Source organism: Cheilinus undulatus, linkage group 17, assembly GCF_018320785.1.
Source record: "Cheilinus undulatus linkage group 17, ASM1832078v1, whole genome shotgun sequence".
Taxonomy (NCBI): domain Eukaryota; kingdom Metazoa; phylum Chordata; class Actinopteri; order Labriformes; family Labridae; genus Cheilinus; species Cheilinus undulatus.
This window is the reverse complement of record NC_054881.1, coordinates 16,058,525-16,072,179: the sequence shown is the minus strand read 5'-3', so window position 1 is coordinate 16,072,179 and position 13,655 is coordinate 16,058,525. Positions and strand designations below refer to the sequence as shown.

Below are 13,655 nucleotides of genomic sequence, written 5' to 3'. Positions count from 1 at the left end.
GGTGCACAGTACTGTGCTTAATTTCAAAGCATGTCTAAGCAAAAAATTGAGGCTGCAGTAAGGCATAGATGTGGGGGGTAAACTGTCAGAGGGCACCATCGGGCGTGAAGGAGGAATGACACAACCTTGTTGTGCTCTGGATGTCTTTGCGTATTACCAGGGGCATGAGAAAAGAATCTGTTAAGAAAATACAAAGTCCACATCTTTAAGAAGTAGGGAGGGGTGGCTGTGGTGAATAAGTATGGCTTATGTTTCATCCAGGGGGGTAGTAGGGTTGCCACAAGACCCTGTTCCTGCTGTGGATGTCCATCTCTGGGCATATTATCAGTTTGACCTTGGCTGCGAATCGATGTGTAGAAGTGTGTTGAGCTTGATTGGCCGCCCTCTCCCACCATCTCCAGCCCCGGGTTGTGGCAAATTGGGCCCGGGATGAATCCTTAGTGCCCTACATGAAAGCCTAAAACATTTACACGACTGTATATGGGACTTTGGGGTGTTTAGAGCCAGACCCAAGTGGACACTGCAGTCTTTGCACTTCCACATTGGCTTTGTTTTTGAACAATGGGGCTTGGTTTGGAGTATATCACAATGTCTTAGTTTTCCATTTGTACAGAAAAACACAAGAATAAAGTGAATTTCTGAATTGACACAATCACTTGAATGAATACAAGTAATCTCTTTTTATAACTAATCGTTGTAAGTGGCACCAATAAGTTCTTCTGCTTTAGCTACTGAAGTGGAACAAGTGATACTAACATCAGGTAGCACCCTCCACTGATCAAAAATGAAGAGTTGCATAATTCAATTTTTGTCATATTGATTTAAAATGTATTTAAAGGGGATTTAATTGTGTTGTTAGGAGTCATAACAGCCCTAAATTAACTATTATTCATATCTAACTATTATTATTATCTAACTATTATTATTTAAAATTTCAGCTCTTTAACAATCACATTCGTGCTGTAGTAAAGAGTATTGCTTCATCCAATTAGTATTTTGACAACTATTTGGAAAACCGAGACTAAAATATGTCACATTACAGGTTCACATATCTGCAGAAAAATGTGACCCAGTTCCAGTCAGCTCTTCTTAATATCCCTGACATTTGCTTTTCCTCTCATCATGCAGGGTGCTGCGTGCATTCAAAGCCAGTCACTTAAACTGATTTTTACTGTTTGAATACAGCATGTTTAATTTTAGCCCCAAGCCTAACACTTGAGCCCCTTTTGTTTTAATTTTAATTTTACAGCTTACTGGAAAGTTGCTCATCTCAAATTTTCATCTGTAATTAACAGCAAGTAATATAAGATGTTTTTATGTCTATGTTTATTAATAGAACTGTTAGCAGAGCTGTGTAGTGACTGGGAGATGAAGTCTGAATCTAGCTGAGCAAGAATAGAAAACAGAGTCAAACCCAAGAGGTGTCCTGAATGTTAATTTCCCACAATTTCATAGTAACATTTCTGGTGGTTGCTGGCTGGTGGTTGTCTGACTGAAGGGCCCATTACTATATCAATGCTTGCTGTTATTTTTGGCGAAAGTGGAAACCATATCGCCCCGCAGGCCTCAGGCAAGGCTAGACGGATGAGGCTGTGTGACTGTGGAGAATGGTCAAAGTGGCATGCTTGCATATTTTTGCTGCCTGTAACTAGCATTCTCTCACTCCTCTGACATTTTGTGCTGGAAAAATTCAAGACCATGATCCAAGAGTTTGTTTCTTACAGCTGAGCAACTGTAGATTATCTTTAATGTAGTATTTTTCTCATTAAAAACTTTGCTATCTAGAGGTTATCAAAGCAAATCAGAGGAGTGTATTTACAATAAAGGCCAAAGTTGGCGCTGGATTGACTGAGTGGGTAGAGCAGATGCCTGTATATTCAGGCTAAAGTCCTTAATGCACTGTTTGTAAGTTGAAATGCGTAGGTGCTTTAGCCCATTTATATAAGGTTTTTTAATTTTTGAAAAACATGTTACCTTAGTTTTTTTCTGGTTATGACTTTTCAGCCCTAAGCAAATTATAAGTCTGACCTCTCCTTGTTTGGTTTCAAAGAAACTGGCATTGTCTAAAAGCCCTAAAAGCAAACAAAAAAACACTAATTCTCCTTATCTCTGAGGCAATCTGTTCTTCTACAATTCCATTTGACAGAAACAAGACATTCTCCCTTTCTTTTTTTAAAGACAATAAAATACAGCCAGATTTAGGGTTTGGTGAAGCTAAGTGGTCATGTGTCTCACAATATTTTTTGTTATGAGATGTGATTGAGACAAAGACTATGAATCAGATATGAAGAAGGTCAGATTATAAGGACTCTCTTGCCTTTTTTTCTTACCCTTTTACATATGAAACTTTTAAATTATGATAAACCAAATGCATCCTTTTGCTGCTGTGTGATGTAACATCTTATGAGACAAAAATTCTCATTCTCAGTGTGGGTGTGTTGATTAGCTGTTAGCATAGGGTGAGCTGACCCATTTCAGTGAAACCCACTGGGCCTATGCCACTAGCCTGGATGTGTTCTATGTTGGAAAAGCGCCATAATTAAAGGAGAAACCTGACACTTCTACAGTGAATTTACTTGGCAAGAGAGGCATTATCACATTAGCTTTTGGCTGCAACTGTTACTTGTAAATGATCCGTTTCATTATGTTAATCAAGTGTGAAGGAATGATATGTGTGAATTTATTTTTCACAGATAAACACAGGCATCCTTTGCTCTGTTAATCATTTTTTCCTCTGTGTTTTTCAGGGGGACATGACAGTACAGATATAATGCTCAGACATGGTGCCCTGTCAGACTCATGTGTTACTGAAGTGGCAGGAGCACTTTAACAGCTCCTGGGCTTCAGAGGACAGCATACAGACAGCCAGGAGGCATGGAGCTGCTGAGCTCTACAACAAACTCCTTCAAAACAAGGAGGTGGTGACTCTAGCTCAACCTGTTCAAGAGCTCGTCGGCCCACGCTTGCCAGACTTTGAGTGTGAGTCTAGTGCCTCCGCGGAGAAGGAAGAGTACCTGTCATCCCTGCTTCACAGCCAGCGATGGCTCGCTCACCGCATGCTGACGCAAACCTCCTACACCCTCGGCCTCCACCACAGGCTGGTGGTCCTCCAGAGGATCTACTACGCACTCCACAGTAAATACCATGACAAGTTCAGGGTGCAGCTGCCCTCCCAGTCCACGGACAGCGGGACTGAATGTGGGCAACTTGAGCTGGCCTCAGAGCCCTGCCTGTCGGGCGCTGCATCCAAAGTCAAATCGGGCACGGATGTTCTGATAGAGATGGGAGTGAGGACAGGTTTGAGTCTACTCTTCTCATTGCTGCAGCAGAACTGGAGATACGCAGCATCTGTGCATCCAGAGTCAGTGCTTTGCAATGACGTCCTTACCACAGCGTCATCCGTGCTGGCCTCTCTGCCGCCGCTCTCTTTGGCCAATGAGAATAAGATCCCATCTGTCGGGCTGGACTGTCTGGCACAGGTTGCAGACTTCCTGAAGAAGACGTCTGTGAGCAGCGGGGCTGGCGGGGCAGACCCGACCGGGCGGAGGTTGGCGCTGGAGCTGCTCCTTGGCCTGGCCATGCAGAGAGGATCTCTCAAGTTCCTGCTGGAGTGGGTGGAGGTTGCTTTGGCTGCTTCCATGTCCTCATCCACCTCTACACTGTCTTCCTCCTCCACCTCACTGAGTTCTCAGCAGTCAGCTGGTGTGGGCTTTGATGTAATCCATCAAACTCTTCTCCAAATGAGGCAATATTCGGTATGAAATGTGTTCTTCATATTTGGTTGTTTGCTTGTCCTTTTTGCTGTTTTGTGGCACTCTTTCATCGTCATTATATTCCATTGCCTCTATTTGGCGATTACAGACAGCACAGATGTCATAGATCAAGCTGATAGTGTTCTAATTCTTAAAGTATTTCAGTGTAACATTACATGATAATTTAGATATATATATTTTTTGGTGGTGTGATATTCCACCTGGACCAATTAAAATTGGTAATGAAAAATATTCCATCTTCTTTAGAGCAAAAGGTTCTTTTAACTTATTTATAAATCAGCTTTTAGAGCACAAAACTAAGAGTAAGGACTAATAAACACATCCATACAAACCAACATCAAACACACTAGTATAGATAAAATGCACAGACACACAGGTTTTATAAAAAAGCAGTAGCACTTTATTTCTGTGGGCCCTTATTACCTAGTAGTTACCTAGAAAGAAGTTGGCATTTTACTAAGTAACAACTCGGAAAAATTGTATATTAACAAAGTTTTTAACATAGTAATGACTTATTAATGAGCAAGTAATTCCTTGTAATATTATGACCCTTGAAATATATTCAGTAAGGACTCACTTTATACAGTGGGCCAAAATAAAGATATTACCTGGGGATTATCAGAAAACTTATGTAGAAAATTATCAATTTATTTCTAAGGAAATACAGTACTTGGTAAAATACCACCTTACTACCAGAGAATTGCCACAGTATTACTAAGGTTAGAGTAGAATACCACCTAATTACCAGAAAATGGACACACTATTACAAGGAATTACTTGATAATTAATGAATTATAACCAGACAATTACTTCCTTAATATTACCATATTTCTGAGTTATTACCTGAAAAATGCAGCCAGCAAAATAAAGTGCTACCAAAAATGTTGGTAGTAAAAATTAGGGTTTTAGCTGCTTTTTATAAGAAACTACAGATTGGGCAAACCTGTTGTCACAGGCTGGCTTGTTTCATAGTTTAGCAGCTGCGGTTTTACCACCTCACCTCTGGTTATAAAATATGAATGGAACTGTTAAAAGGCCCTGATGAGATTATTGGAAAGGGCGGCTGCTAGAATAAGGGGACTGTAAGTCTGTTATGTATACATGAGCCAGGATGTTCAGGGTCTTGTATGTGATTAGTAAAATTTTGATAAGTCTCTGAACTTGACTTGTAGTTGTAATATTGAGGAACAGGTTATGTATATAAGGATGGAATTACAGTAATAATGAAGAGAAGACTGTGGTGTGAATTTTAAGTTTTGTGTTTTTGACTTTATAAGGGTTTGGTTTTAACTATGCTTCCTAACTGATAGAATCAGGACTGAACTAGCTTCGTAATATGGCTTTTGCTGACTAAAATAATCCCAGCTGAAGGGTCTCAGTTTTATTCAGGTTCAAATAAGTATATATGTCAAATTTGCGTGTGTTAATTTTGTCACCTAAACCTATGACTAAATATGTTACCTTTTCCCATGAGGAAGGCTTGACCAAGACCAGCTAAAAGTAGATCTTTGGTGATAAAAACAGAAGAAAAATAAGTTTAGTCCTTGTCAAGGACACTAAATTGAGACTCGTTTGTTAGCGCTGTACTGTTGGGCATTTAAAATCCGTGATATTTGTCCACTGTGCATGCAAAGTATGTCAGTATTTTCATCAGTGTATTTTAAATGAATCAAAATATTTATGGTGCATTAGTATGAGTGTTTGACTTTTATATCAATTTTACAATTTGGCTGATTAGTTAGTTTCAAAAAATAAACAAAAGTAAAGACTGAAAATGTAAGAACTTTTTATTGACTAAAAAGGCACTAAAATGTTTTATAGTTTTTGTCAGCTAAAACCACACTAAACAGGTTAAAAATGACTAAAATGTGCACAAAACTAATGGACATTTTAATACACAGACTAACACTAAATTTAAAATAGCTGCCAAATTGAACACTAGTGCCATCTGGTTGTAAAATGAAGGTAGACAGTCAGAAAGCTGAGTGTCATCTAGCCAGCACTGGTTAGAATAGCTACAGGCAGGCTTGACTAAATCACCAAGGGATAACACATACGAATAACATTATTGGACCCCGAATTGATCCTTGTGGGACTCCATATGACAAGTAAGCAGAGTAGAGCTTCTTGTTGTTAATATAGTGTCCTGTTCTTTTTCACTGAAGGTCACACACAGAAAAATATTAAGATGGCTGGGCCACTTTGATACACCTTACGTTCACTATTTTTAAACCGTTGTAGGTTAAGATACCCTTTGTGATTGAATGTGCTTGATTTAAAAGCAGCCTTCATCACAGATTTTATGGCTGACAAGGCAAATAGCCAGTGATTCTTGAGGGTTTTAGGATGTCCAGTTGGATTCTAGGGGGGACTGGTCAGCCCTGGCTATAACTGGATCCAGCCCTTGTTAGGATGAGAAAAACGCAATGCTCAGTGCAGCAGTGTTTGATACAAAGACGTTCAGATGCAAAACAAGAGCTAACAGCGCAAAGCTGTCAAACTTTATTGAAGTGTTGGTTCTTGATGATTAGCATGATATGCTTTGTAAATTAGAACTGTAGATAGACCAGATAATGGAGGAGGTCTGATACAACTAAGATGGAAAACTCCCTTTTGTCATCGCTCATCATATTGCTATTAGTAATTTTAAGGAGTTCCTGTTCTTCTCTCTTACATGTGCCTTGAAAAAAAAAAAAAAGCCAAAAGTGGTATGTTTACTCCGCCTCTTCCCATTTGTGGTTTGCTTGCATCCAACTTGTTGTGTTCTTGCTTTGTTGCATTAATGCATTTCCATTGGCAGCAGTGGTTCGTTCATAAATAATACGAGGCTACCTACATAAAACATGTATGAACATTCTCATGAATGAGGCTCATTGTCTGCAGAGCAGGAAAATGGCTCCCTGCTGCAGGCTGTGCTTTTTATTTGTGTACTCATTCGAAGCTTAGAGTGATACATTCATGTGCTGATAAGGATTATGATTGAGTCAGTCTTCTTGCTGTCTCTTGATATGCCTCACTCCTCAGCGGGCTAATCAGCTTCACAGCATTTCTTGACAGTTTACAGCCAGGGATGTGTGTTTCCAACAACCTCATGATTGATTTTGCCTGTTATCCACATCCAACATGTAATTTAGGGCTCTGTAATAGGCTTAGACAGAAAAGAACACTGTAAGGTCTGCTTCTTGGGACAAGGATCTCAAATACTGTGCCCTGAAGCTTTTTGGCTTCCTGCTTTTTGACAATCATGCAGCTACATGCCCTTGTTCAGGGAGAAAGACTGTACTTGTTTTGCTGTAAACTTCTGGTTTAGATAGAAAACATGAATGAAAACAAAAAAAGGGCAGGGCATCCAAACATGGTTATGTACAGTGGAACTAACATACATTCGACTAAACCTAAATCTCCTTTTCTAGGGTTTCCGTGGAGACTCTGTCAATACTCAGGTGCTAAAAAAGGACTCTGATGGACTGTGTCGACTCTCTCAGGCAGCTCTCTGCCTGTTTGAGGAGGTAAGAAAGATTTAAGTCACATGCTCTAGCATTTTGGCACAGTGATGAACTGTTCTAGTTTGTGGTAACTGAATTTTCTGTAACCTCAATCTCTTCTTCTATCACAGATTTGTAACCTAGCATCCTACTGCCTGTGCTCCTGCAGCACAGATGCAACTTCTCCGGGTACAGACAGCGACACAGTGATGGTGTACGTGTGGGGCAGCAACAGCAGCCACCAGCTGGCAGAGGGAACGTTGGAGAAAATCTTGCTGCCAAAGCTGACTCAGGGCTTCAGTGATGCCCAAATGGTATGGCCATCAGGATTGGACTTAACAATTTTTAATAACCTTGTTCATGTCATGAGAGAGGGTTTAGAATATTCATGTTAAAAAACAAACACCCACATGTAACGTAATTCTACTTTAAACACAAAGATTTTTTTTAAAGTACTATAAAAAGTGCAGAACAGCAGCATCTTTGTCACGTATTAACAACCTAATTTATAGATTATGGATGGGGGATGTTTGCACAGCCTTTCAAGATTTGTAGGGTTACCAAAGTAAACAGTAAAAGAGAAGTAAATGGCATTTTTAGCAGTGAAAATGAGCCGGGCAAACCAATAAGCACATGTAATATTTTGATAAATATTGTTTACATTTGGTTCATATTGCAATAAACAAGTCATTGCTTAATCTTTGTGGGCACGTTAATATTTCTAATCCTCTCATAGCAATTTAAAGTCCATGTTGCTCATTTATTTTCTTCATACCTTCTTCATACATAATCTTTTCTTCTTTTTAGAAAATAGAGGTATATACGTATATATGTCCCTCAAAAATCATTCAGATTTCTATCACAAATTAAACCTAACATTTAAACGTCGGGAACAGAATTAGTATCTGCTAAAATGAATTTAAAATAAGGGGCATATTGGGTATCAGCAAAATCCTATACCATGCATCCTTAATCTTACAGGTTAAAATGTTATAACATGCACAATTTAATTGGTCATAATTTAAATCGCTGAAGCTTGAGATTAGCTATAGCTTTTATACAGTTATCACAAAATGGTTTGGAGATTTCAGGGGGAAACCTTTGAAATTACGGCAAAAAAGTAAATTCAAATCTGAATAAAATTCCACTTTCTGTAGCAGCACCAGAATCCTTTGAATCTGCTGTGTAGCTGTTGATATTTGTGGGTTGGTTTATATTTAAGATACCAGAAATGAAAAACCAAATTTTAGACATTTTTTCTAAATAGGTATTATGACTTTTTCTTCTGTTTTACTCTTTTAGATCGAGGCCGGACAGTACTGTACCTTCTCTGTGTCTGCAGACGGTTCAGTGAAAGCGTGTGGTAAAGGCAGCTATGGGCGTTTGGGCCTGGGGGACTCCAACAATCAGTCCATGCCCAAGAAACTGGTTCTGGAGCCGCACAGGAACATGAAGAAGGTGTCATCCTCAAAGGGCTCTGATGGTCACACGCTGGCTATAACTGTAGAGGGAGAGGTGAGAAGTTAAGAAGACTACTGCAACATACTGTGTTTTAGACGTTTGAGAGTATAACACTGACATTTGACAGTTTGTCTCAATCAAAGAACTAGTATATAAAAGTGGTGAGAGTTGTGGGATACCTTGTGGGACAAGGTGATATGCTACCATTATTCATGTCATAAGCGCCACAGTGAGGAGTAATTATTTGTGATGTGGTGAATCTAATTGGCAGGGAAATCTGTTGGGGGAGCTTCTTAATTCTCAAATCAAAGTATGAATATTTGGGACTCCTGATACAATAATTATCAAATTAACAGTAAATTGTCATATTTTGTCCCTACCAGCCCCCCATATTTCCTGTCTCTATTCAGTTCTCCTATCCTGTGAAGGAAAAAGCCCTCCAAAAATAATCTGAAAAAAATTTAACTTTGAATTGTTTCTTTCAGGTGTTCAGCTGGGGTGATGGGGAATATGGCAAACTGGGCCATGGCAATAGTGCTACTCAAAAATATCCCAAAATCATTCAAGGGCCCCTGCTCGGGAAGGTAAGCATGCAGACAAGGCTGCTTAGAAGAGAATGGGTGTAATATTCTGTATGGGAGTGTCTTCTTTTGTTGCTTTTGATGCATAAATTTGATCAAATGTTGTTTCTTTGCCAGGTTGTTGTTTGTGTGTCTGCTGGCTACAGACACAGCGCTGCTGTGACTAATGATGGAGAGCTGTATACGTGGGGAGAAGGAGACTTTGGCAGACTTGGTACATGCTTTATTTCTCAGTTTGCTTGTGCTTAGTTGTCTCATCCACTGGAATGAATACCCTTTGCTGTTGTACTGTTAAGGTTTTCGCAGTTGTTTATATTGAAATACTTTCAATACTTTTTGATACCATCTATTTAAGAACAATATAATCTTTATCATTTTAGGGATTGATAGCATCTGAAAATAAAGAAGATTTTTAAAATCTATGATTTGGTAGTTTTTTTTTTTTCTACCAAATGCTGCAGTTTGCAGATTTCTAAATAGCCCAAAAATATAGAAAATGTTTTGTTACCAACATGCTGCCAGTGTTCCTGTTTGCTGAAAAATGTTGGTAATTGGAAAAAAAAAGAAATGGATGACCTGATATTAGGTGTCTGGGTCTCATATTTACCGGTATTTTTCAAGTATTGAAACAAGAATCAACTTTTTTTTTCTTTCTTTTCTTTTCTTTTCTTTTTTTTTTTTCTTTTTTTTTTTTTACCAGTGTTTTTACCAAGTTTAAATTCAGTTATCCTGACAATCCTCTTTGTCTCCCCTGTTCAGGTCACAGTGACAGTCAGAGTCGAAATGTGCCCACTCTAGTGAAAGACATCAGTGGCGTGGGTCAAGTAGCCTGTGGCAGCTCTCACACCATTGCTGTAGCACAAGATGGACGTACTGTGTGGTCCTTTGGTGGAGGAGACAATGGTATGTCTGTTCTCTCTGTTTTACTTGAAGGACAGTACCATGATAGTGTGAATTATATTCTGTCATAGTGTAAATGTCTTAAGTCAGTGTGAACTAATTCTGTTGCTCACGTATAAATTATAGGTAAACTAGGTCATGGAGACACCAACCGTGTGTATCGCCCAAAGGTCATAGAGGCTCTGCATGGATTCATCATTAGGAAAGTGTGTGCAGGCAGCCAGTCATCTCTGGCCCTTACCTCTGCTGGACAGGTGAGATGACCCAGTTTTGTCGGCATGGATTTACAATGTCGGACAATGTCAATGTCAGAGTCTGCTTGTAATAAACTGGTCGGCCAGAACAATTTTATTACAGTCAGGGGAAGTGAATATCACTAATTATCCCCTTACAATGGCAGCTGTCAGTGAGCGGGGATATATTAGACAGCAAGTGTTAACTTTGTCTTCAAATTTGATATGTTGAAACGAAACAGGAGGCACGGGTAAGGCCATGGTTGACTAAAACACACATGATGAGAGGCTATATATTTCTTAATAAGCAGTTATTAATTAGCACTTATGTTTGGTGGTGTGGCTGTTCGAGGATCCTCCCACTCTTTCACAAGCTTAGGTGGATAGCATTAGGCAGGAATAGCACATGTTCCTGCTCTTCCTGTGCAGATAAGGAAAGCCTGAGGCTGGGAGAGAGAAGCAGCAAAACCTAGAGCAGGAGGCATCAGTGACAAGAGAATGACATCGATTAAGTCAAAAGCAGAATAAAGGAGGAGCTGGGGTGGGGGGGGTGGGGGGGGTTGCAAGAACAGCTATAAGGAGAGTGAGTCAGAGCGTAGACAGGCAAGAGCAGTTTGAATAAGGCAGCATTAAAGGAATATGCCAATAGTGAGCTCAGAGCAGATCAGCCGGATGTCAGCTAATGAACACTTGCATGATATCAGCTGATCTCAATTATAGCAGTGCTTGACTCCACGGCTGCCCGAAGTAACGTTATATACTTACAATATTTTACTTGTCCTTGAGTGTATCTTGGGTGAAATATTGTACTTCACTTCATTTTAAAAAGCATCAAGTATTGAGTAAAAAAATCAGCACTGAAAGCCAAAACATGGAGATCCAAGCCTTCTGCCAGCAACATGAAATAGGCCTCTAGTTTGGCTTTGACAACACATGACATCAGTAGCGTATTACAAGAGAATGTTTCCACATTTCAGCCAAAAACAGCTGTTTTGTTTTACTTTCGGTGAAGTCACACCTTACAATAACCTGGTTGTAGATTCATATTCTCTTGTTATTATTGCACAGTAAGGGAAGATAATATCTTATTGCACAACCCAATCAAAAGTAGCTACTAGGTACTTTAACTAAACTTTTTTCCTTTTACTTGAATGGATTTATTTCTCAGCACTTTTATTTTTACTTAAGTAGACTTTAACCCAAGTAACTTTACTTTTACTTGAGTATGATTGTCTTGTAGCTATGACTAACTGGTATTGATTAATATTTTTAGCACCTGCATTAGACTAAAGTTTTGATAGGAAGAAAAAAAAAGAAAAATGTCAAAATATCAACAGTATGATTGGTCTAAAATGTGTCCTTCAATAAAACCTAAATAAAAGGATAAAACAACAAAGGAGAAAAAACAACTACATGGATAATTCTGGCTGATAGGGGTGGCTGTGTATCAGTGCTAGGTGTAATTTACTATTTTTTACCCTTGTTTCTCAGGTTTTTGCATGGGGCTGTGGCTCATGTTTGGGCTGTGGCTCCTCTGAGACGACCTCTCTGAGACCAAGGTTTATAGAAGACCTGAGCATCACCAAGATCATTGACATCTCGTGTGGAGACAGCCACTGCCTGGCTTTGTCACATGGTAGGAGACATTTTGACAGTCAACATTATGATGTTCAGGTCATTAGTGTTAAGTGTGTGCAATAATCATTTTAGGTTCTGTATAGGTATGACAATTTTGACAATTTCTTCAGTGGGATGTATAATTGTGAATGCCTCCTGACTTCACTCCACACTTGTCACCTTTTCTCAGAGAATGAAGTGTATGCCTGGGGGAACAACACTATGGGTCAGTGTGGACAGGGCCACACCTCAACACCAATCACTAAACCCAAGAAAGTGCTTGGTTTAGAGGGAGTGTCCATTCAGCAGATCACTGCTGGCACTTCTCATAGCCTGGCTTGGACTGCTGTGCCAACAGACAGGTACAGCTGCATCCTCTTTGGAGAAAATTAAAGTTTTTATATTTCTATCCCCATGGGCTTTTAACTCAGTGGACAAAGTCTCATATTCTCAGCTATTTTGTTTTCTGTATTTATACTTTGATATACTTTTCCTCTACACTGTATAACTATTTCATTTTACCAAAGGAATCAAAGTGGCAGCCTTGTCTTCCAAGATTTCAGGGTTCAGCATTCTTCTAAACTGCTGATCTGGTCTCTTTTCCTTTGCTGTCAAATCTTTGGATCTGTATTTCTAGTTCTGACACATTCATGCTGGCACAGCTCTTTTTAAGCCACTTAGTGTTTTTTTTCCAGGCAACTTGTCGCATGGCACAGGCCCTTTTGTGTCGACTTGGAAGAGAGCACATTCACCTACTTGCGTAACTTCCTTGAGAGTTACTGTGATGGCATTGGGAACGACACACCTCCTGCTCCATTCTTATCTAAAAGGTATGAAATTAAAGCTCCTGTGAGAAGTTTTTCTTTGGTTTTCAGTCAGACTGAAAATAGAAGTGATGCCCTTTTATGAGCCACAATAGCAAATGAGACAATCAGCAACAAGACTGATAGTGTCTATATGATATGCCTATTACTACTACTGCTGCAGGGTAGGTGTCAGACAAAGGGATTTACAGATCAGCCTTTTTTTCATTTTTTGCAGTAAATATTTTCAATGAGTGAACCATTTATATGTTCAAAGACAGCAGGATGTGTTCTCTTATCTTAAAGCATCATTTCATATGTACTGTACATGACCAGCTACACGATGAGGTACAACTTTGTCCATAGGGGGTGTGATACAACATTATAATATCTAATTCTAGTTCCTACTACCAACAGAGACATCATTATCTGCCGTTTTTAACACAGTCAGTTTCATTTATAGCAACTCCAGGCATTCAAATACACAAAGTCTACTTTGAAAAAATGTATATGTAGACTGTTATATCCGTCAAAGTATCATAAACATACATTTCCATTGATGTTTTAGAGCTCCTTTGAGAACTTTTTTACTTACAATAAAACAGCCTAAAATACAGTACCGTGCAGAACTTTTAGGTGTTTTGGCGTGGCCCACAAGTTGAGGCAGAAGTAAGGCTTGTATTGTAATGGTGAGTAAGCCTTGCATATTAACAGGGGCAAAATAATCTGTTGAAAAATAACAAAGTCCACACCTTTAGGGCACAGTAAGGGGTGGATGTGGTGAGTATGGCCTTGGGTACTG

The 13,655-nt window shown here is 39.3% G+C and overlaps 1 protein-coding gene across 4 annotated transcripts in view; it reads left to right on the top strand.

Moving 5' to 3' along the window:
* LOC121524915 (probable E3 ubiquitin-protein ligase HERC1) overlaps positions 1-13,655 on the top strand; it is a 71,529-nt gene that overhangs the window by 2,246 nt on the left and 55,628 nt on the right. For all 4 annotated transcript variants that reach the window (XM_041810498.1, XM_041810499.1, XM_041810500.1 and 1 more), the window contains exons 2-12: positions 2,748-3,755; positions 7,187-7,282; positions 7,390-7,572; positions 8,561-8,773; positions 9,205-9,303; positions 9,418-9,514; positions 10,060-10,203; positions 10,327-10,454; positions 11,925-12,069; positions 12,241-12,412; positions 12,746-12,880. In XM_041810498.1, coding sequence (XP_041666432.1) covers positions 2,781-3,755; positions 7,187-7,282; positions 7,390-7,572; positions 8,561-8,773; positions 9,205-9,303; positions 9,418-9,514; positions 10,060-10,203; positions 10,327-10,454; positions 11,925-12,069; positions 12,241-12,412; positions 12,746-12,880 — 2,387 coding nt within the window. In that variant the 5' untranslated portion in view covers positions 2,748-2,780. The remainder of the gene's footprint in view (positions 1-2,747; positions 3,756-7,186; positions 7,283-7,389; positions 7,573-8,560; positions 8,774-9,204; positions 9,304-9,417; positions 9,515-10,059; positions 10,204-10,326; positions 10,455-11,924; positions 12,070-12,240; positions 12,413-12,745; positions 12,881-13,655) is intronic.